Here is a 27,844-nt window from a genome sequence, read left to right on the forward strand (position 1 = left end):
AATGGGCGGTGCCGCCGATCGCCCCGCCCCCTGCGCCGTGACGTGCGCGAGCCCCGGGAAGAGGCGGCGGCGGCGGCGCGCGCGGCGGGAGGAGCGCGCGGGAGCGGCGAGGAGCGGAGCGGCGGCGCGCGGAGCAGGCAGCGGCTCGGCCGCCCCTGAGGTGACGCTCCGCGGGCTGCCGGCACCGGCACCGGGAACGGGTCCGCGCCGTCCCGCCCCGCCCCCGGGCAAAGCGGCTCCCGCAGCCGCTCGGGGCTGGGGCTCGGCGGGGGTGTGCGGGGAGGTAGCGGGGCAAGGGTTGGCTCGGAGCCTCGGCGGTGCTTTGGGCAGCTCCCAGCGATGTCTTCAGGCTTCGGATAAAAAGCCTTTTCCGGGTGTCGTGCGCGTTGTGGATGAGCTGTGGAGTGACCTTAACTTTGGTTCGAGCAGTGACCTTAACTTTGTTTTGGTCCCTGTCTGGTTCGCTCTGCAGGTACCGAGGGGCCGGGTCTGAGAGATGGGGCCATGCCCGAGGGCCAAGAGTTTTCGAAGGAAAACTTTAGAGAGATGGAAGTCTTTGGGATAACTAGTTGTTATCTAGTGTGATTAGTATTGGAGGCAGGGGCTTGGAACTAGGTGATCTTGAAGGTCCCTTCCAGCCTAAACCGTTCCATGATTCTTAGCTGTTCCTCACCGAGCCTTTTGAAATGCTCAGGTGAGCTTTGTCTAAAGTGTTGCTTTCCTCCCAAGGCATCTTCTGATTAATTACCAGTTTGTCCAAAGGGAAGACGGAGAAGCTCGAGGTCTCTGAGCCCTTTGCGAGTACCGTAAATCAGGTACCCGTGAAATCAGGGAGTTTCTGCTAGGAAATCTGTTCATGGGTTTGTAGCTCTACAAACTTCATCTGCAGTTGTGGATGTCCTCAGAGTGGGGTGAAAGGAGTGTTTACTATCGTGAGGAGCGATTTCCTCTTGTGAAGGGGGTGGTGAACGTTTTGGAGTTATCCTGGCATTGTGTCATGAATGTTTCGGTTCTGGTAGAGATGGGCGGGAAGGGCTGATGCCCTCTTTAGGCTCTGATGTGCTGATAATTGCTTAGGTACTGTAATGCTGCACCTCTGCTCATATGGGAGCTAGACTAGGAAAATGTTTGTTTTCACAGATTTCCCCTAGCAGACTTTGTGGTTCGGTGTGAAAAAGGCTAAGTTATCACAGCACAGCCTATCTGAATTATTAACTCTTTAAGTTAATTGCTTTAAAGTTCATGCTACACATGACTTTCCCTCCCCCCATCCCAAGATTGGTTATTTTTAACTCCTTTCTGTTAAGCTCTCAGTTAGATACTGTAACTACTGCACCGGTGAGGAAGGAATGCCTTCCTAAGCTCTTTAAGAAGGTGAAAAGTGTCCTGAGACAATAAATAAACTTCTGATCCTCTATTTGTGCTGGAAAACTCACCCAGTTATTGATTTGTTGTTTGGTGGTGGCTGGTGTCTCTCCCCTGTATGCTGTGTAGCCTGAAAGGAGAATCGGAGACTCTCTTACTAGAGGGACAAACACAGGAAGTTGAGTTCTGAAAAGCTCTGGTCATAGTTTTATTTCCCTTTTGCAGATGTGCCAGCCTCCTTATTCTGAGGTAATCCGTCCTTAATTTGTTTTTTCAGCAGTCCTGAGTTTTCCTGGGCTGCCTGTAACAGCTCATCTGTGCTAGTGCACGTATGCTGTTCTCTAGCAGCTAAACACATCTGCTGCAGAGTGTGTGCCAAGATGAAAAAATATATCAAGCTTGAAAATGTGGTTACATACATGCATGTGAGGCTTTCTGGAAAATATCTGCCAATTGTCCCCGGCTGTAGCTACATTGCCAAGAGGTTCTTGAGATGAATTTTATGGAGAGTGTTCTGGGATAGCAGTTTGTGACCAAATTACAGTCTCCTTGTCCACTTCTCATTTGCTGAAAATTCTCTTTTCAACCTGCCTGTGGTGCTTCAGGTATTCCCTGCTGGCAGCTCTGTCCCCAGCAGTGACCTTTGTCACTGGAACTGGTGTAGTTCAAACCTGATCCTCTTCCTGTTTTTCCTTGGTTTGTAACGCATCTATTGTCTGGCCAAGCAGAACCAAGGATCCATTGAGGAAGCTGCTCCTGCAGCAACAAGTTCAGGTTCTCTCTCCTGAGAACTTGACAAGGAAGGGGCTTGGCTCAGCTCAAATGTTGCTGGTGATTCCACAAAGGAAACCTGCCACAGCTCATGGAAGACAAGTCTTGATGTCCACCTGGCTGTAAGAAAAAATTGCAAGGGCTTTTTGTCATTTTAAAGATTTTGCAAAAGCTTAAGTTATTTTAAGTAGTTATAAAATCTGTAGGGGAAAGAGGGTGTTGTGGAGAGATGTTTTGGTTGTAGGAATTTTGTTTGTATGAACAAGTTTCATAGGGGAACTTGCTTGGTTACTTTGTTCCTGTACTGCTTGTAGTAAGTGAGATAAACAGTATATGACTAATTCAAGTGTGTGCTGAATTTCCTCTATCCTTGCTCTGAATTCACAATGAAGGGAAGAAAGTCCAACTTTATGTAAATATATTATTGAACAATAAATGAGATTTTTGTCATTAATTATTTCTCTCCTTTTCTGATCTAGCTAGGTAACCATGGCAGGTGATGACTGTGTAAGGAAACGCCAGGCTGGCTCCACTGCAACCTCCAAGACCCCTGAGAATGAAGAAACAACGAGGAGACCTGAGAGCGAGAGGTCCTTTCAAAACTCAAGCAATGGTGAGACCCAGTGGCTCAGCACTGGTTGCATTTCTGGCATGTGATTTTCTTTAAGGTGCCCTTTTTACTCGTGGCTCTGCCTCATTGCTCCTTCATTTCTGTTTTTCTGGGAGGGCTGAAGGTGGAGCTCCCTGTGTCCCTTCAGCAGTCGTGGGTTGTTTGAGGTGCTGTCCTGCAGAGCTTTCCCTCAGGAGCTGTGCACTGCAGTGCTTGCAGGGATCTAAACCAGTGATTAACTGTCCCAGGAGGAAGAGATTCATTAGTGCTGTAAATGGTGCAAATGCCTCCTGGCAACTCTTTTGAGTAATCCTGGTAAATGCTGGTTTTGGGACTTCATCTCACTTCCTTTACAACCTTTAAGTAGGTGACTTCTCAAGATGGAAGAAAATGGTCTTTAACACGCCAGGCTCAGGTGCTGTGTCCACCTGACAGACAGGTGGGGGTAGGATGCACAGAGAATGATGCTCTGGGATTCTGTTCATGTCAGGACAGCTCCCTTTTATTCAGCCTAAATCTTGGCTCCTAGAAAACTGAACAATGCACAGTAGTGTCTGTTCATTTGTTTTGTGGTCATCTTAGAAGTTATGTGGCTTAAAGTTGGCTTTGTGGAAGGATCAGTGCTGCCATGCCCTGTCCCTTGGGTTGCAGGGACAGTTGTGTGGCACTGTGAGTGGTTTTGCCTGTGACCCTCTGTAATTGTTGGTTTATGCTGTACCACATTCCAGCCCATGTTAAGGAGGTTAGAGATGAAACTGCAGCTGGTTTCCTTTCTCTTTGTGAGATAGATTAAGCAAAGAGCTAAAGTAGGTTATGACAATGTGCCATGTGAGTACAAGATCCAAAACCCTGGTGCCAGTGACTCAAGGAGGTAATTCTCACTGATATGCTTCTGGGTCTCATCACTATTTCAATAGTACTTCTTTCAGCTGAAATGGAAGTTGGAACACATCTAAGTTTAGGACAAGTCCAATTCCTTATTGCAAATGAAATGCATTGGAGAGAAAGCCATCCTACAAACTGCTTGGAGAACTGGGGTTGTAAGATTTTGGTGGTGCATCATTTTAATTGGATCATCTGGGACCGTATTAGAAAATTGCAGGGAGTTGGTGTCTCCTGGAATCCAGTGATGCTGGGCTTGGGAGTAGAGTTCTACCACTCTAACCTTTTCATGTGTGGGAACTCCTTAATTGTAATAAATGAAGGGTAAGTAATAAATAGAGCAGTGATAATTAGGACTTGATGGGTGGGTGTGTCTGTCTTTACAGGCCGTTCATTTTAACACCTCTGAGATGTGACAAAACCTCACTTCAGGTGAGATACTGTGAGTGTGTAGCAAACCAACATCTTGGGGTAGATCTCTTGAAAGTGTCCGTGTGCCTGATGGGTTGGCTTGAAACAGTGCAGTGTGGTTTAAATCCCACACAAACTGCAGTGAAGGGCAGCAGGGAGGAATCCTGGTTAGTCAAGACTTGAGTGCATCTTACCTGCCGAGGTTGCTGCCAATTGAGCAGAGGTGTCACAAAGTGTTTCCTACCTCAGTGTTGGTGATAACAGGAATAACACAGGGAGGTAGGAGGAATGAATCTGATGCCTCGAGGCCTGGGAGAAAGATGGATCCCTCTGGTCAGGAATTCCTCTGTACAGGGGAGTTAAATCAGCAGCTCTGTGACCCAAAGGTTGAAGATTTATGAAGCTGAAGTGTTCCTGAGTTGCAGACAGTGGCCTCTTCGTGTAGTCCAGGGTGCCTGTGTAACTAGGAAGGACTTTGCTGGCTGAGGTGGGAGAATTTCTCAGAAGAAGCAGGCATTGATGTTTTTTCTTTCTTTTGTCCTGGCCATTCTCTCCTGAATAGCTGTTTGTAAGGCATTAATGCTGATGTGCACAAAGGCAGTGTGAGGCTAATGATCTGCTGTCTGGCAACAGCTTTTTTGTATTGTAACAACTTAATGCTGGGTGTTGTGAGGAATTTTAGACAAAATGCATGTTTGCTACAGTCCAGGGATTCTAGCCAGGTCAAGAATGTACTGAAGTAAATATGTAGCATGTTTGTAGCAGTTATTGCCATAGAAAAAACTAAACCTTTAACTGTGATTACCGACCCTTGATCCTCTCTGAGCATAGCAAACACAATCTGCTCTCTACAGTAAGAGTTGAGATGTCAAGGGCCAACTGACTTGTTTCCAGAGGTGTGTAAACTTTCTACAGAAGCTTTTGGGCCCTTAATCCTTTCTTCATTAAAATCCATTGGCCAATCTGAAATTGCTTAGAGGAATAATTTTAATGCATGTATTGGCTTTAGAGCTACAGTAGGTCTGACTCTTCCTTTTGTACAGTTGAGGTTGTTTTTGGGGGTTTTTTTCAGTTCTTCAATGCTTCTGAAGACTGTCTCATTATTTGGGTTCTAAGATTCAAATAGTTTTTACACAGGTACACCCAATTTTATAGAAGTGTGGGGAAAAAAGGCTCATAACTTGGAGATTGCCAGAAGATTTCTTCTGTGCCTTGATTTGTTTCTATCTTGTAATTATTCAGCCTGCAATTTCGCTTTGACAGAGTAGCTGAACTTCAGTCTTTATACATTATTTCTCTTCCTTGAATTAGCTCCAGAGTTGTAATTAAACAACTAATTTGGTCCTGGCTTAGAGTCAGCAGATGATCTAGGTGGCAATAATCCCCTGTCAAAAGCCAGGCTTCCTTAGTAAGATTAGTCTTACATGTTTTCAGCAGAAGATACATAAAGAAATAGAAAACTGCTCTGCCTAATGGGATATTGGTATCAGACTGTACCAGTCACCTGGAAGGAGCATGACAGAAACTGCACGGACAGATCTTAAAAGGCTGGAGAGGACATGGATCATGAGTGTGCACATGAATGCCTCTAAAATGTTCAGATAGTGTGTTCAGAGCAGTAAAAAGGTGGCTTTGGAGTCTGTTCTTGTTTGATCAGATATCAGGCAAGGACTGAAGTGTCTCTGGAGGCTGATCTGCAAACAAGCTATGTGGCATGTCTGTTTGGTGTGAGTAAGCCTGACTGGTAATGCTGATCTTAGAAAGGGGCTGTTATCTTCCAGTGAGAGGTTACTATCGATCGTCCCTGGTGCAAGAGTTCATGGTGATGCACAAATTGTGTGCCTACGGAGGGATGGAGGAGGAGAGAGCTCTCCAAGGGGGAGCAATTTAGAAAGATTTAGCCTTTGCTGTATGACTCACAGCAATGAGTGTTCAGTGTTTCAACAGGCTGCTTCTTGGGGATTAAGCTGCTTGAATTGAGTATCTGGGATGTGTTTCTGAGAGATAGTTCAAAAAGCTGTTTTGTCTAAGTGGGTTCTGGTAATTTTAGGGGCTGTCATGTTTTGGAACCTGTGGTTTGGGTGAGGGCTCAGCAGTTTCTTGTGAAGAGCCTGTGGACACGGTAGCATAATGTAGAGAATGCTGCTGTTCCTTCCTGCTAGTGAAGAGGCTGTTTGGGTTCCATGTCCCTGCAGAACTGAATTTTTAAGGTAAATGCTTGCCCCGCAGTGCAGTGACCTATGGCCTGTGAATTCTTTAAACAGATCATCTGAGTCTAGTCATAACTTGCCTCTAATCGCTGAGTGGCCAAATAAATTACCATAAGTAAGAATAAGGGCTCGTTAGCTCAAATTATTAATGTGTGTTGTATTGTAGCAATATGGAACTCCTCCCCTCTTTACAGTGGCCCTGCACTACATTGGCTGTAATATTGCTTTGCTTCTGATAACATCTTCAGTGTTTTTGGAGAGGGAGCCTTTAAATCCAGGTGACTGACAATAATGAAAGCCTTCTGCCTGCGTTGCTTTAACCTCTTGATTGGGAAGTTGTCTTATCAAGAAATGACAAAGCTGGTTTTTTTTGGATCCCAAGCTGCAGCCCCAACATCATGTGAGTGATTCTCTGCTCTACCCATTTCAAATGTCACTTATCTGTAAAATGTGCAAGAGTGGGTTGAAAAAGGGACAGCGAGATCCTTTAGAAGAGGTACTTTGTCAATCTTGTGAAATTTTGGTTGCTCAACTTCTCAACAATTAAGAAGCTTTCTCAATCTTCAGGTGATTTTTTTTTATTGGCTTGGTTTTCAAAGAGAAACAAAGCTTACAATTAAATTGTTCCATGATTTTTTTTTTCTTCTGACTTTGAACCTGTTTGGAATTTGGTCTGTACAGAGGAGTCACGTTCTAAAAGGATCAAGCTCAAGACCAGCGGACCTCTAAAGATCTTGATAATGTCCTTACTGATGGGAAGGGAACCCAAGGGCATTAAATAAAAAACTTCTCCCTGTGAACAAAGCTCTTCCAAAGCAAGCCCTACTTAAGCCTCCTCTGAAATTAGCCACTGTTTCATACTAGTCTTCAAGACAACTTTCTCATGACTTTAAAGATATTTTCTGTCTTCTTAAAGCAAATCTCAACTTCTTTTAAATGCAAAGATGTGCTTCCTTGTATAGTGCAGCCTTGAGTCCATTTTTCTGTGATGCTGTTGCAATCCCAAAGTGATACAGAGGGATTCAGGCTTCATTTACAGGGTCAAAGGAAAGTGAAGATTTGGACTTCTCAGCAGGGCACATTTCCTTTTAGACTCAAATTCATGTGATGAATCTCTTCTCCAGTGACCTGACAGAACATAAGTGGTGTCTTGTGCAAGGGAAGTTGAGTGATTAAAGATGATGTGCTTTTTCTCTGGTATCTGCCTTGTGACACAGCTGGGTTTATGGGGTGGTGCAATACAGCAGAATGGGTTGGTTTGGGATGAGTTTTCTTCTACAGAAGATTTTGTGTTGAGAAAGACAAGCTCACAGGTGAGTTTACTTTGTCATATGAGTTGCTTAGGCTAAAGCCATGGAGATCTTGATTTTAAAACCTGTTAAAAAGTGCTGTGTTTCTAATCTTTTCTGTGCATGCACACTAGCATGTGGGCAACTAAAGTGACACTTTAAATTCCAATTTAGCAATTACAGCATCAGCAGGTCAGAGATTGTCCTCATTTCTTGTACAACCATTAAAGCTGGACATTTGGTATATGTAAAACTATACCAAATTTTAAGGCCTTATAGCCCAAAAGGGTGTTTTATTTCCAGCCTGGGTAGTTTTTAATGTGAGTTTTTAATGACTGAGGTTTCAAAGCCAAGATCTGACAGGAAATAAATGGTCAAAAAACCGGTTATTTTATTTTTAGCTTATCTTTAAATGGAGGCAATGCAATTCCTTAAGTCCCATGTGTCCTGTTCTCTTTGGCTGTTGTTGGGTGGCTTCAAGCAAACTTGATATCATCTTGAAGATTGGCAGCTGGGTAAGGGACACAAATTCCTAGATATTTTTTAAGGAAAGGTTAGTTGTTCTTTGAGCTCAGCAGCTCTGTTCTGCTTTCTAGCAGGTCAGCACAACGTGGTACTTCCCATGGTAGTAATAGAAGGAGTGGGCCAGGAATACAATTGTGGAGTGGCACAGTGAGGGAGTAGAGCCCCTGAGAACATCTGAAGGGGATACAGTTCTGCTGCTTGTGGAACAACTTAATTTATTTTTTAATATACTGGAGGTGAACCTATTTGACACCAGCAAAGTGCATGAGCTGAGTAGGTCATGGGCATCCTACATTCTTCTCAAATTGTTTTCCAAGCTGCTGCTGTTCTGCAAATGTAACAGCACAATGAGCTTAAATGTTGAGGTGTTTGGTTATTTATTTTTGTCTTGAGGTGAGATGCTTAGCAACCAGGAGTTCTATTTTTGTAAAAATGGATCTTGGATGCAGCCAAAATCAATGGTGTTAAGCAGTTTCCTTGCTTGTTGTTACATCAGAGGTCTGCTCAGTGATAGGCACTTGTTGCTGGTCTGTCCTTAAATCTATAACTTGTGTAGCAGATATGAAAAAACCAAAATTCCTGCAGACAGACAAAAATCAAAATTCCTGGTTGATCAGTGGGAAGGGGAATTATTGCTAACAACTGATCATAGCTGCACTCAAGAGAAAGTTTCTTCTGTTGCTGTTGTGCTCTTTTCCAATACTGGAATTGGACTCACCTCTCAAGCAGGCCCACCTAAAATACTTAAAACCAGTTGCTCAAACAGGCTGACTGAGGCTCCTGGGCAGCACAGCAGCACTTCCTGCTCTGAAAATGAAACTGCTTTGTGTGTAGAGGCTGTGCTCATACAAGGAGGCCACGTTATGCACTGTGGTAGTGCTCTCAGTCTGTTCTCTTGTCACACAGCAGCACAACTTTGGCATCTCTACAGCAATTGTGTTAGCTCATTCCTCTCTGGAATTTTACTAGGGAATCACTTCAGTACCTTCTTTTTCTAAAAGTGGTAGTGTTATCTTAGAAACCAAACATGCAAGTTGTAATGCTGGCTGTGTGTTGGTGTGTAAGGTGGTGCTGTGGCTGTAAATGCCAAAGGATTAGAAGAAGGCAAGGTTTGCTGCTCTCTTTTCACTCTGACTGATATTTTAGGGGGTGGATGCTGCTGCTTCAATCTTGATTTTCCTTCATGTGCAAGACTGTTTTAAGTAACTTTTATCTTCCGTGTTGTTGTTACTGGAGAAGTGAAACACCAGCTGATGCTTGTCCTAAAACACAACTAGTCTGAAATGTCTGACCTGTGGGTGTTGTTCCTCTTGATGTCACTGAGGCATCTCAGATGTGTAGTTTTTTATGTGAAAGAAAGGTGGCATTTGAGGCTTTACCTATTGGCCAGTGTTGTTAGTAATGACAAGTGTCAGATTATATTGATGGCATGTTAAACCTGACTGTTTAAACAAACAGTCAAACATACTAAGGAATACAGTCACACTGATATCTAGCACTTCTCTTGGGGGATAAGTGGCCTTATCACTCTCTTCAGCTTCCTGAAGGGTGGCTCTGGTGAGCTGGGGGTCAGTCTCTTTCTCCGGGCAACAACAGAACAAGAGGACACAGTCTCAAGCTGCGCCAAGGGAGATCCAGGCTGGAATTAAGGAGGAGGTTTTTCACAGAAAGAGTGGTCAAATACTGGAACCATCTGCCCAGGGAGGTGGTGGAGTCACCATCCCTGGATGTGTTTAAAAACAGACTGGATGTGGCACTTGGTGCCATGATCTAGTTGAGGTGTTAGAACATGGCTTGGACTCGATGATCTTAGAGGTCTCTTCCAACCTAGAGATTCTGTGATAAATGGAGTGGGAATAGCCAGGTTTGAACACAGGATAACTGTCCAACTCGCCATTCAGCCTGTCTTAGAGCTGATCATGGTATTTTACTAATGGCTGTAGCTGACTGCCTTGTCTGTGGGCAATGCAGAGGCCTCCAGACAAACTAAGGTTATGTCTGGTTAAGATAAAACCCTGATAAAAAATCAGCACACTTGGAAATGACCTTCTAAGGGTCATTCTGATTGCTGCTTCAAGGCTGAATATGTTTAGGGGCCTTGGAAAAGTTTGCAGAGTTGCTGATGAAAAATAAAATCCAGTATGTTCTCAGCTGTTGACTGCCTTACAGTGCTGTGATCCTAAAATACATGGTCATAGTTAATGACCTTCCTGCAGCTTTGAGTTGAGTTTAGTAGGACCCTATTAGAAGTCAGAGATGGTATTGAAAAATTTGTGTCTGAACTACTGTATGCTGTGCTTTTTGTGTTTTCAGACATGCAACAAAAAATACTGAATGTCTGCTTTCCTTCCTTAGGCTGGGTTGACGTGGACCACGTGATAACGAGGAAAATGCAGCTCATAGCAGAAGCTGAGGTAAACACAATTCTTGCTTGTGGTGGGGAGCAGGACAATTGACCCTGGAAGTCTCTTGGAGAGTCACTAGCCCTGGAACACAAATAGCCCTATTCAGTCCTAGATTGAGTGCAGTGACTTTTCCCCAGCCCTCTTTCTCTTTCCCACTTAGCACGAGAGGGGTAATCTTATGTAATGGGGTTCTGTCTTACTTGACCCCGATAGGTTGAAGTCCAAAGATAAGAATGAACTTTGAAACCTGTAAATAAAATGGAAATTGCCTTACCACTAACTTTTGGCAGTGTGATGATTAGCCAGCCTGCTTGCATATTGATCCTTTCAAATGCTCCGTGTCCTGCTATCCATTGAATAAAGGGCAGTATGGAGCCTGCACCCCACAGCTTCTGCTGCCCTGGCTGTGGAGATGACCTTCCTGAGCTTTGGTCTCATTCTTTTTGTCAGTGAACAATATCCTCATAGAAAATAGCACTGGGTGTTTCTGGCACCATCTGCATCTGTGTGGGCTGCCTTTGTCTTAGGTTATATTAAAGTAATTTATGCCCAAATTAAATGAAATTGGCTAACGATGAACTGCACCCTCCTTGTTAACCATTGTTTTGTGGCACCCGTGTTCTTCAGGGCAAATTGCCCTGCACTCTTGCATCATTTTATTGCAGAAAATTCCATGGTAAATCTGAAGTAATCTAATTGTGCCAGCTTGACATGAATAGTAGGGAGTGGATACTTAGAAGAGAGGAAAATAACTTACACCTTTGAGATCTTTTCCTGTTTCACTTTTTTTATTCCTTTTTCTCCCCACCTCTATAGGTGGTGTGGCATTTATAACAGGTATACCTAAGGTGTATTTAAATTGTCTTCTGCAAAAGGTTTGCTGCTTTTTTTTTTGCTGAAACTCCTTGAATTCAGCCCTTTAGACAGGGTAGTCAGCTCAGAATTTTATTTTGCATGTTGTCTTATCCTGTTTATCCTTACTGAGAACAGGAGATCAAGCCTGGTAACTTCTCTGCAGACAGAACAGTCGTTGTTAATCTCTGTGTTGGCAGTGGGTGTTTGCAGGAGAAGGCTTTCACTGTAAAGCACAAGTAGCTTTGGAAGTTCCAGGGAGCACCAGCTGGTTGCAAGGGGATAACTTGACCTTGGATTTCTTTCTTCAGGAGTGTCTCTTGTTCCTTTTCCTTTTTTTTTTCCTAGTCACCAGCTTTGAGACACAATTCATAGAAAAAGTTTTCTTACCCACAGAGAGAATCCTGGAAAACCAGTGGTGTTCTAATTGCTGAAGTTTCTCCCAAAACACAAGGAGTTCAGATTTTAACCTTTGAGTTATGCAGCTTGCAGATTTTTTTCAGGTGCCTCAAGGCTGAGGAGAAAAAAAACCAAAAAACCACCCTACTGCAAAATTCCTGAGAATTCCTGGAGTGCTGAGCCCTTTTGTTGTGGGAACCACTGAACAGAGGCTTGGATTGCAGTTTACCTTTTCTGGGATAGGTATCTAAATTCTAGGACTTGTGAAAAGCCTGCTCAAGGTGTAAATGGGATTTGTGGGGGCTGGGAGTTACTCATGCATAGGAGGTTTTCAAGCACCTGAAGTCTGAAAGTCCAGTCCCTTATTCATTCTAAAAGGAGCTGAGAATGGTGTGTTCTGTCACTAGGTCACGGCTGGGTGTTGTCACATGTCAGTGACAAAATTTACTAAATCTGTTAGAATGAGTAAAGTTCTGGGGAACTGTTGTAACTTTATAAGTAAAAGGTTACTTCCCTCAACTTTCTGACTTGCCATCAGTTTTTTATTATTGGCCAGCTTCTGCTTTTGATGGCTTTCTTTCAAGAAAAGCATTCTTTCTTTCTTTCTTTCTTTCTTTCAAGCATTCTTTCAAGGGTTTTTGGTTTGTAATTACAGTTAGTTACAATGACTGTAGGGTCTGTACTCCAGTTTGTATTTGATTTAATCTATTAAGAACTCATGCCCTGCTCTCCCAATCCAAACACATGCACGTGTTGGAATCAGCCCTGGAGGGCTGTGTTAGGAGGAGGCAATCTCAGCAGAGTGCCAGCCAAAGGGAAGAGGTACTTTGAGGAAATACCATCTGCTAAAGCCTCGCTTGAGGAGAGATTAGGCTAAAAATGGGGAGACACAACTAAAAAAATAGATATATTTTGATGGGAGTGAATAGTGCTTTGTTTAGCGTGGAAACTTGAGCTTTCCAACAGAAGTAGGAATTTCTGTTTGACTTTTTTGTAGGGATACGTGCATGTATGCTGTAAAATTAGGTACCAGAGAGCACCAGTGTCTTCTGTTACAGGTTATATTCACTAGTACTCAATATTTGTTGTTTATATTTTTTCTCCTGTTTTGAAAGGAACAAGTTCATGTCTCTTGCAGAGACAATCCTCTGCCTCCCAGGAAAGCAACATCTAAAAATAGCCAGATCCTAAGAATTTTGTTAAGCACTGGGGAAAGCTTATTTAGTCTATTCTGGAAGCTGCCAAATAGGAGAAAAATGTTTTTTGAAGTTAAATATTAATCTGCTCCTTCTCCTACTGCAGCTTTTTTTTCAAGAGATCTCTCTGGATCTGACCACTCTAAAATGGGAGGAATGTAGAGTTCTGATCCACTGTGACTTCAGGGTCTTCTGCTTGCATGTGGTCTCACTTCAGATTGTTTTGTATTTTCTGCCAGAGAGTTAAACTTACTTGGCTGTTGTCATTTTTAATAGGAGCATTTTGTAAGAATACATCATCTGTTCATGTACTTTATAGGATCGTGGAATAGTTTGGGTAGGAAAGGACCTTAAAGATCATCCTGTTCTATCCCCTGCCATAGGCAGGAACAACTTCCACTGCCCCAGGTTGCTCAGAGCCCCATCCAGCCTGGCCTTGGTCACTTCCAGGGATCCAGGGGCAGCCACAGCTTCTCTGGGCACCCTGTGCCAGGGCCTGCCCACCCTCACAGGGAAGAATTTTTTCCTAACATCTGTTTTAAACTTACCCTCTGTCAGTTTGAAGGCATTTCTCCTTGTCCTGTCACTGCAGTTCCTCATGAAGAGTCCCTCTCTGACTTCCTTGTAGGTCCCCTTCAGACCCTGGCAGGTGCTGTGAGGTCTCCACACAACCCTCTCTCCTCCAGGAACCTCCTTGAAAACAGTTTTTTTTCCCTTTTCAACCTTCAAGCTGAGAAAGTAGATAGGAGTTGGGAATTCTGATCTGGGATATCATGTAGGAAGACTTGCACCTTGAAGCTGGAGGCAAACTGGAAAAATCCCAGGCAAAGGATGGTCAGACAAACGTGGCTAATAAACACTTGCATTAAGAAACCAAAACATAATGTGCAATTAGATTTTAAATAATTTCTTGAAACTTTCCTTTTGTCTGTGCTGAAGGTGATGGCTGGCTGGCAGAGTGTTCAGGAGCTCAATGGCTGCCTCTCAGCTGTGCTTCATCGCTTGGCTCCATCACATTTATTGTTTGAGGACTAAATGTTTAGGAACTAAATTCTCAGAAGTCTGATAAGCCTTCTAAAAGGCCAGTGCAATTCCATGTTGAATCTGATGGAAAAGATGAATTATATTCAAAGTCCTCTGGCCTGAGGTGTGTGAACGGGCCAGGATAAGCCCCAGGTTATCCAAGTAAGCTTCAATTGTTGGTACACGGTACAGAAATGTTTTCTTGATGCCTTGCTCTGTCCTGCTCCAGGATAAAAAGGAATATAAATATTTTATGAAAATGTATCCAGCAAGTTAAACAGTTTACTGCTGTGTTTTTACTCTGTCAGCAACTGAAGCCAGCTTTCATGAAGGAGGTGGACAGTCACTTCACAGAGTTCGTGAACAGCTTGGTTGCAAAATCGGCACTCCTGGATTCCTCATCTCCAGCCTCCCTCTTCCCAGCTTCCTGTGCAGAGAAGGAACTGCACAAAGCCAAGTAAGTTCCTTTTAAGCTGTTGCTATAACAAGTTTGTGTTTCCTGGAAGTTTTATTTCCTTTTTTGTCTCAAACGTCAAACAAATATTCTTTGGTTGCAGGAATTCAAGGGCCCCTCCAGAACACGGGAAAATCTTTACTGCAAGGAGGTCCCTCTTGGAGTGAGTAACTTAACTTCATCAAAGTAATTTCATCAGACTCACTGAAAATACCCTTGATAGCAAACTAATGAGCCTTTGCTTTGAGGTACTTTCCCTGCCACCACCCACAGTCTTATGCTCAAATCCATGGGGATTAATCTGTTGAAGCTTCTCTCTTCCTAAAATATCTGTACTACATCTTGCAAATACAAACCTTAATTACAGCCATCTCAGTACCACTGGGATCATGGCTAATTATCCTTTGTCTGAGGATAAGCTGAGGAAGTGTCTGTGGCACCCCAGTTGTACCTTAACTCTGGTCTCTCCCTCAGTGAGCTGTTTGAAGTGAGTCACATCAGGACAATCTACCACATGTTCATCGCTCTTCTCATTGTCTTCATCCTCAGTACACTTCTAGTAGACTTCATTGATGAAGGAAGGTAAGAATGCCTTGGAAAGACAGGGATAAGGGCTGGGAATAGCTCTTCCAGAGTGCCAGATGCACATGAAACTGCAGAATGGTGCAGAAAGAAGGGGCAATCCTTCTTGGGGTGTTGTTGGAAGTGTGGGTTTCAACTTGGCATACTTAGAATATGTGCTGGAATTCCTGTTGAGAGGGGATGAGCAATCCAAATTGGAAAGCTGGATATTAGGAAAACACTGCTAACTGATGTGTGAGAATTGTGGCCACACAGTTCAGCTTAACGTGCTTAGTTCATCACGAGGCTGGCAAAAGGGAATGTGGAATACTTTGGTTGAGTATCTTTAATGAGACAGCAGCTTTCAGCTGCTAGTGTTGCTTGAAGAAGGACTCTGCTTAGAAAAACTTTAAATACTTCAGCAGTCCTTCCTCTGTTTAAAAATGGCAGTTCTGGAACACTGTACTTGTACTCAAATAAAAATAGAACTTTGTTTTTCCTGGGGAAAAATCTCAAGGATGTTGGCAGAGCCTCTGCTAAGATAGTGCTTTGCAGGTAGCCAGTTGTGAATAAGATTGTGAAAGACTGCTTTCCTCACTTGTTGCTTAAATAGTGTTTTGGCAAGCTGTATCTCATGTACACAAGTAGGATTACATGTTTATCTTGCTGATTATCTGCTCTTCAGTGTACAAAACCAGAGCTGTATCTTGATTATAATCATTGTCCCTTTAGTTTGGATATAAGAACAGGCTTGTGTGCTACTGAATGTTGTTTAGGTGATCCTAACTTACTAGTATGGACATTGGAGGACAATGGGTATTTACCTTAAAATCAGCTAGGACTTGATACCCTTACTTTAAAAATATCATCTGTGGTCTTAGATCTGATAATTTGGATCCAGTTTGCAATTGAGCCTCCACCTGAGAAGGAATAACTTTTGTTGGTGTATTCTGTACTGTCATCTTCTTTGGTCTTAGTTTAGAAGAGCTTATTGTAGGAGCAAGCTCTGGTGAGTGTGAGAGGCAGTAAAGTTGATCAACCTTTTGTTGATGTCCTTATGTTTTAAGCTTGATTAATGGACTAAAGCACCTGGTGCACAGCAGTTGGTCTTATTTGGACTGACCTTCTCATGACCCTGAGCCTTTTGGATAACTTCTAAACTGAATCCGTGTGGAATGCCCACAGAAAAGGATTAAACTAGGTTTGAGTGCTGGATGTTAAAATACCCCATGCCTGTAGAGGCAGGGAAGAAGCCTCTTTAGGCTTAAACCCCTGGGAAGAACTGAGTTTCAGTGCAGTAGTGATAATGTCCTGGGAGTGTTCCCCAAAAGCTCTCGTGGACCCTCGTCCAGCAGTGGATTGTTCAGTCACGTGCTTGGGAGGGATGAGCTTGAGCCTACTCTTAGAGCACATGCTGATCTTAGAGATGTGCTTAAGCCCTGTGGGATTTGAAGGTAAGCTGTGCCTGACAGCACTGATGGCATGAGTCCTTCTCTTAGTTTCTGGGATACTTGAGGGAGGCTACTTGAAGCTGCCGCAGACAGCCCTGAGCTGGAATTGCCACGGTCACTTCTATCCAGACTGTCAAACAGTTATGATCTGGAAGCTTTGTGTTTTGTAGCCACTTAGTAGAGTAGAAGTATTTCTAATCAAATAATGGATGCTCAAAATTTTTCTTTCCTTGTGCCTTCTAGGCTGGTCCTTGGATTTGATCTCCTGGTCTTCGTTTTTGGAAAGTTCCCAGTTGTCTTCTGTACTTGGCTGTGCATGTTCAGTGCCACAGTAGTTGTTCCATACAACCTTTTTGTGTGGTGGGCCCAAGGCTATTCCAGTTCCTCCCATCGTGCAATCCACTCTTTCTTCTATGGGATGCTGTTTACACTCTTCCAAATAGCTGGGCTTGGGTTTGGACCAACCTATGTTGCTGTAGCCTATGCCCTGCCTCCAGCTTCCCGCTTCATTGTAATCCTGGAACAGGTAAGTCCCTGCCCTGCATCCTAGGATACATTGAATTGCATTTTATTTTCAAAGTGGAAAGGGTCCTTTTTCCTAAAGAAGTCGAATGTTGTTTCTATTCATTTAATTAAGCCAAGGCTGTGGATGCAACATCTCTGAGACTTGAGGACAGTTACATGCAGCAAATCTAATAAGAAAGAGTAGAGAATAAACTTCATTTTGACCTAGAAAGCACTTGTGGGTTTTTACCCACATTTAAGATTTTTTTAAGATTTTACTGTGGGTTTTACTGAAATTCCGTTTGTTTCTGGTTGTCTTGTGGATGCTTAAGTGCTTAAAACCAATTTTAAGAATGTGTTGTGCCATAGTCCACAAGGAAGCTGTCATGTTCCTCTTTAAAAAACAAAACCCAAAAAAGCAAGTACATGGTCAAGAAGTGTTGGCATTTCTGTTCTCAAGAAGCAAGTGTCTTGGCTGTGTAATCAGGACTTGTTTGGAAGTGGAATTTTTTCTGTGGTAGGGAGCAGAAAAGTGTGAGAATGGAGGTCTGGTCAGTCCATCAGGTTAAAACAAGGATGATCAGGGATGAGTTTTAAAAATTAATTTTGGACTGGCCCTATTTTTGGTTCTTCAGTATTAAAACAAAGTTAAAAAAACCTGCTTGACAGCTGTGGACTGTTTATGTGGGGCACCACCTTATACCCAGGTAGGGATAATTGCTGTACAACACGTGTAACTTCAAGGACACACCTAGACTCTGAAACATCCTGGCCTGCTGAAATGGAGAGGGGCTTCCCTTCAATTTTAAGTTAATGTTAGCTGATCAGTGACTTGCTGGTGTTATTCAGCCCTTGTGTATGTGGTGGTCCTGCAAGTGTAGATGAGATGTTTTGATGCTCCTGAGCCATAGTTGCTGCTGAATGTTTCTCCTTGCAGGGTTTGGAATTCATGTCAGTTAAACAGGCTTGTGGGGGGAGGAAGCAGCCGTTTCCTTTTAAAAGGGCTACATGGGAAAGAAACCAAGATGCTGAAGGTGTTGCTGTAAAATGCTTGATCCAGTGTTCACTGGAAGGTTGTGAAAAGGAGAGCACTGAGCTGCTGTTCTCTTGGCCTTTCAGGTGCGTCTTGTTATGAAGGCTCATTCCTTCATCCGGGAGAATGTACCCAGAGTCCTGTCCTCAGTGAAGGACAAGTCTGGTGAGTGACTTGCCCTGCTTCATTTTACATAGCCAGCTCTAGCTTTCCTTCCATTGCTTTGAGCTGCTCTCATGAGCTGGAGAGGTGGGATTTGAATTGGTGACTTTGGATGGGGAGGTTGAAGGTTTTGCATCATAATTTCAGCCTGAACCTTTTCATTTGTTTTCAGTTTTATTAGACAGTGGGTTAGACTGTTGTTCAGGTCTGAGCCCTCTCTGGATCTTAAATCTCTGGTCTCCAGGATTCCCTGTTTCTGCTTTTAGGAGTAAAAGTTGTCTAGATGTTGCCTGCAGACCTCCAGCTCAGTGTTGTAGCTGAAGTGACAGCAATCATAGAACCAAAGGCCTTTAAGCAAGGCGTGCTAGAGCTGACTGGACTGAACCCACGTGTTGATAGGACAGGAAATGTGATACCAGGGTGTTACCAGATAGTTGGTTACCCTCACTTGCTAACTGTCCTTCATGCACACCATCTGAAAGGTCGAGTTTGTTTTATTCTCTGCAAATCCCATACCTTTAGTTCCAGACTGAGGTTTCTGAGGTGAGAAGGGTTCTGTTTTTTGAAAGGGAGAAACTGAACTGTCAGTAAAAAGATTGCTTTTGTTTTTTATTTTCCCCTCTTCCCAGGCACAGTACATATTCCCAGAATTTCTCAGTACCTGTACTTCCTCTTTGCACCCACCCTCATCTACAGAGACAACTATCCCAGGTAACGTGAGCAACAATAGAACACTCAAGCAGTCTGAAAACTGAAGCCAACATTAAGCACCCCTGGGTGTGATCAGTTTAGGAGTTAGAGCTTTCAGAAAGATGTGGTTAAGCTGGCAAGGGCAGGACTTGCTCATTGAGTTCTGCTTTTATTTCTTTGGGAAATTCATTGGAAGTTGAACTAATTAAGAACTTGCCACAGATCATGTAGTGATAGACAGTTCCTGCAACAGGAACCTGTGTGTTTTATGTGGTGCTAATAAGCAGCCCTGTCTCTGAGTTTGAGGCTGAAGCTTTTATGAGTGGGAACTCTCAAACTCTTCTGTACATTGCTGGGTGGCACTTTGGCTGGGTGAAGTCAGCAGTCCTTCACACAACTGTGTGCAGATCCCCACCTCCTACAGAACTGTACAGTGCTGCCCTCCAGATACCTTCCCATTTATGGAATTGCTGGAGTTCTGCTGTAGTTAAAAGTGAGGAATGAGCAATTTGGGCAGACATCCCTTGGACATCAGGAGATAAAGAATTCTGGAATTCAGAAGCCTTTTTTTTTTTTTTTCAGAGAATATGTCAGTAACATTGTAAAATCCCTCAAGTAATTGAAGGGAGGGGTTTGCTGCTTTGAGGTCCTACCTAGCTCTGATATCCTGTTCTTTATCCTAGGAATCCCACGATAAGATGGGGCTATGTAGCTACCAAGTTTGCACAGGTGAGTGGTGCAGCTTTCTGCAGAATACACTCTTGGAGATGATCTAAGATGTGTTGCTCAACAGCTCTCTTGGCATTAAATCACTCTACTTGGCATGGCCTTAACAATAAAGAACAGATTTCAGTGACTAACAAAACTGTGATTTTGCTGCACTAATGGTTGTGCCAAAGAAAAAAAAATTAAAATCTTTGCTTAAACAAGCCTCCAGATAAAAAAACTCTGTGTGTGTGTGTGTAGAGCAACACCCATGCCCTCTTTCTTCACCCTGATTGTAGTGCAGGGGCACAGCTTCTTCTTTGCAGTTATTCAAAGCAGTTTGGAAATAATGAGGCCTGGAGTCCAAATCCCCAGTGCTTATTTGAGTTCAGGATTGACTGGCTCTTCACATTTGTGGCTGTGAGCTTCAGTAGCTTCTTGTGGATGTGTTTCCAAGCAATGGATTTGTGTGACTGAAACCTTTGCTGTCACACAATACATTTGTGATTTAAAAAGCAAAACAATTAAGAAAAAAAGGCAGCATGAACTGGCCTTTGGCTGCTTGCTGTTGGACAGAGAGGATGACAGGGCACACACCTGCCTTACATCCGAGTATTTCAACAGTGGACTGGCATTTTGACCTCAACATCCACATCAGTTCATGAGCCAGAGAAAGCCTGAGGTGCTTTGCCCTGTAAATGTCAACTTTGGAATAAAATAAAAATAAGCTTTAATATTAGATTTAACTACAGTAAATATTTCTCAATTATTTCTGCCTTTATCTTGGATGTAGAGCAAGGGTATTTTCCCTACTTTCACAGTGGCATGGATTTTTTGTGTCAAAACATGAGTTGATAGGATGGGGGAAAACTGACAGCTGCTGTAGTAGCAAAGAGAAGTTGATTTTGCTGCTGGCTGTTCAGCATGCTCCAGGGATTGCTGTGCCTTTCTTTCTGCCTGGATCCTTAGGGAGGCTTATTGGCAGCAATGTAAAATAAATTATTTTGGCTTGTGTTGGCAGCTGCTGTTCTCTCCTAGAGCTGGCAAGTGATGATGTGTTAATTGTGCATTCCTGTTATGAAGTCAGGTTTTGGGGTATTTTTGTTTCAGGTGCTTGGCTCACTTTTCTATGCCTACTACATCTTTGTGAGACTCTGCATTCCTCAGTTTCGCAACAGTAGTCAGGAAACCTTCAACCTTCGAGGGCTGGTCCTCTGTATCTTCAACTCCATCCTGCCAGGTAAGGCCCAGATCCATGAGTGACTTTCATCTTTGTGGAAGGGAGAAGTGCTTCATTTGAGATGCACTCATGACAAGCAGAGATCAACAAAGGAGATCTCGTGGGCAGACTGCAGCATTAAGGGGTAAAACTTCAAAATCAGCAATACAAAATAAAAGCTGGGTTTGAATTTACCCGTCTTCAAATCAAGCTGCAGGCTCTGGGGCAGCCTTGCTGTTGCCCTCTGGGGTCAGCAGGGCCTGATGTGGTGAGAAACTGAAATACTGTTGTGCTACCGGTACAAAACAGTAGAGCTCATCTGTGTCAGTGCCTAGAAGAGCAGTTTTTGGCTGTGTTAGGAGCTCTTGCTTGTGGCTGAGAGCAAACACTCCCAAACTGGTGTGGCTGTCCCTTGTTTCCAGGTGTACTGATTCTGTTCCTGGTGTTCTTTGCGTTCCTTCACTGTTGGCTCAACGCGTTTGCCGAGATGCTGCGCTTTGCAGACAGGATGTTCTACAAGGTGAGAAGTGGGAGCTGCAGTTGATAAAGCTTCTGAAAGTCATTGTCATAATGAAAAAAAAAAATAAAAACAAAAAAAAGGGGAGGAAACTGAAGATTGTTTTACCAAACAAAGCAACCATGGGATTTTGCTTGGTTTATGCTGTTGAGTCTTAAGTTTGTTGCTGTGCTGTAGAACAGATTTGGTTTCTGTTGGCAGTCTGAATTGCTTTAAGGTGAAACACCCTGTGCACAAACAGAAGCAGCCACCAGACCTACCCAATAGCTCCATTAGCCTTTTTGTTCTTTTATCACATCAGCCACTGCAGTTTGGGGTAAAACCAGACCTTGATAGTCCTAGTAGAATGTTGGAAGTGTGATGGAAAGCTTGGTCAAATTGTTGTGTTAGCTTGGTATTATTTTGCTGAATATTTTTCAATTTGATATCCTAGAAAAGCCCTCTAGAATGTTTTGTAGTTAATTAGATTTATAGTCTTTCTCTTGTGCTTTCAGGACTGGTGGAATTCCACATCCTATGCAAACTACTACAGAACCTGGAATGTGGTAGTACATGACTGGCTCTATTACTATGCCTACAGGGACTTCCTTTGGGTGAGTAACAAGCAGATGTTGTCTTTTGTTAATTAAACATTCAACTACTGGGCAAAACGGTACACTTGTCAAGATGCAGCATCCCTGTCTGCTTAGAAGCATAAAAATGTTTCATGTCAGCTGTTGTGGGGAGCCACACTGCTTTCAGAGAGATCCATTGCTCATTTCCAAGTCCTTAATGTGTGCAAAACGTGGGGCTGAGATGTAGGAATGCAGAGACTGCCTCAGCAGTCGGAACCCATGTTGCACTGTTTCCATCAGCTGTGCTAGGTATTTAATGAGTGGGCTCAGCACAAGTACTAATGCAGAAATGTACCTGAAGAGAAACACCTAAACCCCAAGGTGCTCTGCAAGGCACTTAGCATTTCACACATGCCTCTGGGCTGGAGGAGAACCTTCTTAGCTCAGGGAAGAAAATTCACTGTATTGCAACAACCAAACAAAAACCACAGCGGAGTAGCTCCTAATACTTGGCATTCTTGTCTCTCCCAGTTTTTTGGGAAGAAGTTCAGAGCAGCAGCCATGCTGTCTGTCTTCGCCGTGTCAGCTGCTGTGCACGAGTATGTCCTCAGCATCTGCTTTGGCTTCTTCTATCCAGTTCTCTTCTGCCTGTTTACATGCTTTGGAGGTAAGCTCCAAGGAAGAGAGTGTGGGAGTGGCTGTGGGGTTTGTGGCTTTTTTTAGAGACGCGTGCTTTGTGCTTTTGATAATGATGCTAGCTGTTCCCTCAGCACTAACACACTGTATTGTTGCCCAAGGGTTGCAATTGTGAGTCCAAGCTCTGTGAATGGATTTTTGCACCTCAGGAGATACACACCAGTATACACACAGAGGATTTGGAAGCTTGGGGCTCAGATGATCAAGGTCTTGGTGGCGAGGAAGAGAGATCCATGTGATACACTGCTGTTCCTGTGACACTGCACAGAGTTTAACAGCACAGCTTCCTCTTTGCCAAGCTGTAGTTGAATTGCTGTGTGTCAGCAGCTTGTCAGTCTTCCTCTATTTACAGATCAGGAAACTATTAGTTCACTACTGCAGTGAGGAAGAGTGTGGGAAATGGATTTATGATGACGTGAATTATAATATCTTTATTGTCTCACCCTTCTCATTGGACTGCAAATAGAAGAAAAGTTTTTAAAACCTTTCTGTTACCCTATGTCTGGGTCAGAAAAGAGTATAATCTAACAGAAGAGCCCATTTAGAAGTCCGAGCTCTTGGATTTCTTCTTGTGTTTTGAGGTAGAGGGCTCTAATAAACTCTAGGCCACCCCTGCCATGCCTTGGTGACCAGTGTAACACAAATAATGTTGACTCCCTAGAGGACACAGCTTGTTGGCAAACTTGCTGGAAGTAAATGTGAGAATCAGCTCAGAGTATTTGCTCTATTGCCAAGCATAATCAGATTTTCATGCAGTATTCTTGTTGCTCCAGAGATGAAGTGAAAGGAGGGGAAGATCCTGTAAAATCAGGTTATCTTTGATTCTTGTATCTTAAGTTTGTTTCTGAATAATGCTTCTCATTCCTCCCCTTTTCAGTGGTCTTCAACTTCACCCTGAATGACCGTCGGAAAGGGCCCTTCTGGAACGTGATCATGTGGACTTCCCTCTTCCTGGGCCAAGGTGTCATCATCTGCCTCTACAGCCAGGAGTGGTACGCCCGCCAGTACTGCCCCACGGAAAATGTGAGTGCCTGGTCCTTCCCCTGGAATAACCAGCTGTGGGAGTGGCTGTCCTGTCTTGCTGGGCAGGAAGAGTAGAAGTTAAAGGGCATGAACCTTTCTGGCAGTGTACTACATCCATTCCTCAGGAGTTATTTAGCTTAGAGGCTGCCTAACAGAAGCATGTTGAGTAATGCTCCTCTGTGCTTGGTAGGATTTCACTGCTTGAAACTGAGGGTGGTGTTACCCATTGCTGAGGGTATGCTAGACCTCATTTAGGCTGTGGCAATGGAACTGCAGCACTTGGCCCGTGAAGTCAGGAGGAACTTTTGTAGAAGGCCCACAAGAACTGTGCCAGTTGTGCTTCTCCCAGGCTAGAGTGTGTGGTGGTGAGAAGTGGTTACCTGTAGATAGTTTGGGGCTTAGGTGGTGTTTTCTCTAACTCATTTTCTTGGTACCAGGTTCTGTTCTAGACAAAACTTCCTGCTGTCCCAGTTGATTTCAGTTTTAACCAAAGGTATCCTTTGGCAGCCTCTATATTAAGTTTGATTCTCCTCAATTAAGAGTTTGCCATCATAAATTACTTGGCTTCTTGATACAACAGGCTACTAGGTGCAGTGTTTACCTGATGTAACAGAACTTGTGGCTGTACTTACACTTCCAGGCACCTGCTTAGTGAAGGCAAGAACAGGGTTGTAGGGTGCAGAAATGTGGTTTGATCTTTCCTGTTAGAGAAGTTTGATTTCAGCAGCTTGTACCACAGCTGGTGCTGTTGGCTTGTGACTAATCTACTGCCTCTCCATGTTTTGCAGCCCACATTCCTGGACTATTTAAAGCCACGCTCGTGGTCCTGTCATGTGAAGATGTGAAAATGGGGTGCTCTGGCCATGGCATCACAGAAAAACAGAGGTGTCCTCCAAGTATTTGGACCAGTGATCTAACTTACTACAGACTTTTTCTAAGGGAAGTTGGGCCTCCTCATTATTGGGGAGAAACTGTAATTTTTTTAAACATTGCTGGAGCAAACCAGTTGACCTGGATTGCAACAGACTTCAAAGGCAGCATCTATAACATGCTGTCCCACTTTGAGCCATTTCCATGCCAGTAAAACATTGAGCTGAAGGTGGAGTCTACTGGAATCCTACTCATCCAGGGATTCCCCCAAGCTGCTGCTTTTCTGGACAAGAGGCAAGCTAGTCAGATTTGCTGGTAGCTCATTGTTGGTATCCGTCCATCTTTCTTAGCCATCGTTTGCAATTTTTTTTCTCCTTTTTGGTAATGGGATGTCTACAAAACTTCCATTCTTCACGATCCTGCCTGCCACTGTGACCTGGACAAGTGGCAGAGCAACAGGGTGTTTGCCTCCTTGCTCTGAAGGTGGCCACAGTTTTCCTGGCTGGCTTCAAACTGCATCCTGTGTATGCCAACAGATATAAAATGGGTGGAGGAAGAGGGATTGTCACTGTGCTGAGTAAGGTGCAGAAGCAGGGCATGGTGTGTGCAGTCTTTATATGACTTTTTACACCAAAAATTTGTTGCTCTGTATTCATTTAGTTCCCAACTGCCTTACAGCATTTTTCTTCTCTGGAGGCCCTTGATGACTTGAGGAGTAATTTTTCTTCTTGCTCTTCTTTTCTCTTATTCTAGGTAATCAGTTATTTTAACATGATTAACTTGTAAAAGAGCTTTTGCTTTAATTTGGCAGGTGCTTTAAGGTACACAGGTTCTTAAGGGTTTCTTTACTAAGAAAAACTTGAAATAATATAACCAAACTGTAAGAAAATGGGATCAACTTTACAGGTGCAGAGCATGATCTTGTTTGAAATGTGCAGTTCAGTGTGCCAGCACAGCACACCTTGCCCATGTGTATTGGAGAAGTTTCTAATGCTGCTGGGGAAAGAGGATTGGCCCAGAGCTGCTTTGTCACCTGCCTGTGTCTGCCCTGACATCAGAGGGGCCTTCAGGTGGAGATCAGCCTCCTGGGTACAGCTCTCTTGGTGAAGAGGTAGGACATCCTCCCACACACACACCAATAAAGGCAGGGGCCCTGTGTGAGTTTGGTGTTCCCATAGCAATGAATCAGAGTTCCTTCAGCTCCCTTGTTCTGTCAGGTGCTAAACAGAACAGGGAACTTGCACAGTGTCTGGGTACAGATCGCTCCAGTTTTACTGGAACTGTAGCTCCCATTCTTGGGGACAGGGTCACCTGATGGACATACCTTAACTGTGGTGAAGAGATACAGAACTTTGGTGACAAATATGTTAGAATTACTCAAACATTATCAGAAACTGCCAATTGAGAACAGCATATCCTTACTACCTACAGCCCTGGGTATTTCATACCAGCAGTATTGGCACCATTGGTAGACTTGTCTCCCAAGCCACTTCAGACTCTCCTTTGGGCTTTCACTAACTTCAGTCAGAGGTAATTTCATGAATGCTAGGGAATACTTCAACTCCTCCAAGTCTTCAGTAAGAAGGAATCATGCTCTTGGGAAAGGACATTGTACCAGGTCAAATTTGCCAAATAGTGTTTCTGTGTGAGGTTCTCCTCTGACAACACCTCCTGCTCAAAATTGCTTGATGAAACTGTTGAAGTAATTTCAGAGGAACTATATGCTCAAATTTGGCAGTATTTATATATAAAATCCTGACAATTAAATGGATTACTTTATCATCATTCAGACTGAGTAACCTGAAATCTTTCACCATACCTTTTGTGGGAGGAGAGAATAGAAGTTCTGAAACAACTAAGCTTCTTTATTGAAAAAACAGTCAAAAATACAAAAAACCCCACCTTTTGGCCAAACAGCTGTGTCACCTCCTCAGTACAGGATGAGATTCAGTCCAATTCTTTTTTGTTTGGTGCTCAGAACACTTACAGAGGTAGCTGCACTCAAAGAGGGTGGGATGGATTAGGGACTTGGTTTGCTATCTTGAAAACCCATGGCAGGTCTTGATAAAGTTTCAGTGTTTTCAAAAAGAGACCAAAGGATGGCACTTTGTGCCCTGTTTTGGTGTTTCCCTCACACCTGGCACTGTTGTGTGCCCAGAAGGAATATCAGCATTTACTGTGTCAGCATCATCACTGTTTGAAGCCTGAGGGCTTGAGCATCTGGCAAGCTAAAGGCAACCAGAAAGGGATGCTCAGCTGTTGGAACTAGTCTTAGTTTTTGACAAGTTGAGGTTTTCAGCCTTGTAGATCAAGGCATCTGGCAACCGTGCTGTCAGGGCATTAACAATTTGATTACTTTCAATTTTGTGAGGTTTTTTAATTGCTTTTGAATGTGGGCTTATTTTCATTTTTCTCAAGAGTGCTGGAGGGGAAATACTAAGTCTTTTGCACATTGCTTATTTAACTAAAAGTCAATTACACCACGTTTGAGTTTCTTAGACTGCAAATGCCAGAGCACTTAACCAGAACAGTGCAATGTTCTGGTCAGTGGTGAGGATGTGAAGGTTCCCAACCTGCCCATTATGAGCTCTTAATATAATGTAATATAATATATACTGTTTTCTGTGGTTCTTTCCAACACAAGAACTGTGCAGCTTGCTTCCATGGTAACTCCCTCAGCTGGGAGGTGGGAAGCCTCCAGCTTTGGAATGGCAGCCAGTACAGCTGCAGCTTCTTGCTCAATAACCTCACGAAAATCAGTGTTACTCCAGCAAAATGCATCCTGGGGTTTTCATGCAGAAAACTCTGTTCCTGGGAAGACCAAAGCTCTGTGGAGTCCTCATGCCTAGTTTGTTCTTTCTGTTGGGGTGTGTGGCTGCCAGCTGTGGGAGTGAAGCAGTCCTGGGTCTGAGCTGTAAGCTCTGTGCTCTCCTGTGACATCTGTCTGAGGTGTGCTGTGGGGGGAGCTGGGGGAATTCCTGCTGGATTTGTTCAATAAGATATTGCTCGGATTGCACCCGGCCACCTTTTGAAGGCAAACTGAACTGCTTGAGCTCCTGCTTCCAAACGCAGGTGTGCCAGAGGAACAGCACATTCCAGGAGTTCACGTGCTCTGCAGCATCAGAACCTGCTCCCCACAGACCTCCCTGCCAGCCTCGCCTTGTCCCTTCTCCAGGAGCCCCCAGCCGTGGTGGCCCGTCCCTGGCTGTGGCAGGGGCCACCCCAGCCGTGGTGGCCCGTCCCTGGCTGTGGCAGGGGCCACCCCAGCATTAGCCCTGGCGCTGGCACCAGCTGTTTCAAGATGTAACCTGTACATGTTCTGTCACGTACAAGAGCTGTTTATAATCTACTGTATTACAGCAGTTAAAAATATTTTGCTATTAGGGGAGGAAGATAAATGGTTTTGGCCTGGTTTTTTTCTCTAAAGCACCTGTCTTGGGGGGAGTTACAAGAGGGCACAGAGGATG

The 27,844-nt window shown here is 43.8% G+C and overlaps 1 protein-coding gene across 2 annotated transcripts; it reads left to right on the plus strand.

The window, feature by feature from the left end:
- SOAT1 (sterol O-acyltransferase 1) lies at positions 1 to 27,775 on the plus strand. Of its 2 annotated transcripts, none has more exons than XM_038144524.1 (16): positions 1 to 160; positions 2,616 to 2,749; positions 10,419 to 10,477; positions 14,247 to 14,395; positions 14,496 to 14,555; positions 14,867 to 14,974; positions 16,648 to 16,930; positions 18,028 to 18,106; positions 18,733 to 18,814; positions 19,477 to 19,522; positions 20,609 to 20,738; positions 21,140 to 21,237; positions 21,729 to 21,827; positions 22,320 to 22,455; positions 23,362 to 23,507; positions 24,296 to 27,775. In XM_038144524.1, the coding sequence occupies exons 2-16, from the start codon at positions 2,626 to 2,628 to the stop codon at positions 24,350 to 24,352; spliced, it is 1,656 nt and encodes a 551-aa protein (XP_038000452.1). In that variant the 5' UTR covers positions 1 to 160; positions 2,616 to 2,625; the 3' UTR covers positions 24,353 to 27,775. The 2 variants fall into 2 exon arrangements, with proteins under 2 accessions (XP_038000452.1, XP_038000453.1); XM_038144525.1 differs by lacking the exon at positions 1 to 160 and adding an exon at positions 226 to 472.
- The last annotated feature ends 69 nt before the right edge of the window (positions 27,776 to 27,844 follow it).

The sequence above is a fragment of the Motacilla alba genome, chromosome 8 (assembly GCF_015832195.1).
Source record: "Motacilla alba alba isolate MOTALB_02 chromosome 8, Motacilla_alba_V1.0_pri, whole genome shotgun sequence".
NCBI lineage: Eukaryota > Metazoa > Chordata > Aves > Passeriformes > Motacillidae > Motacilla > Motacilla alba.

What these genes read in the sequence shown, in the direction of transcription:
- SOAT1 (XM_038144524.1), top strand. Translation starts at nt 2,626, where the DNA reads ATGGCAGGTGATGACTGTGTAAGGAAACGCCAGGCTGGCTCCACTGCA. An exon ending in CTTTCAAAACTCAAGCAATG is followed by an intron (nt 2,750 to 10,418) that starts GTGAGACCCAGT and finishes TTCCTTCCTTAG; the next exon opens with GCTGGGTTGACGTGGACCAC. An exon ending in CAGACAGGATGTTCTACAAG is followed by an intron (nt 21,238 to 21,728) that starts GTGAGAAGTGGG and finishes TTGTGCTTTCAG; the next exon opens with GACTGGTGGAATTCCACATC.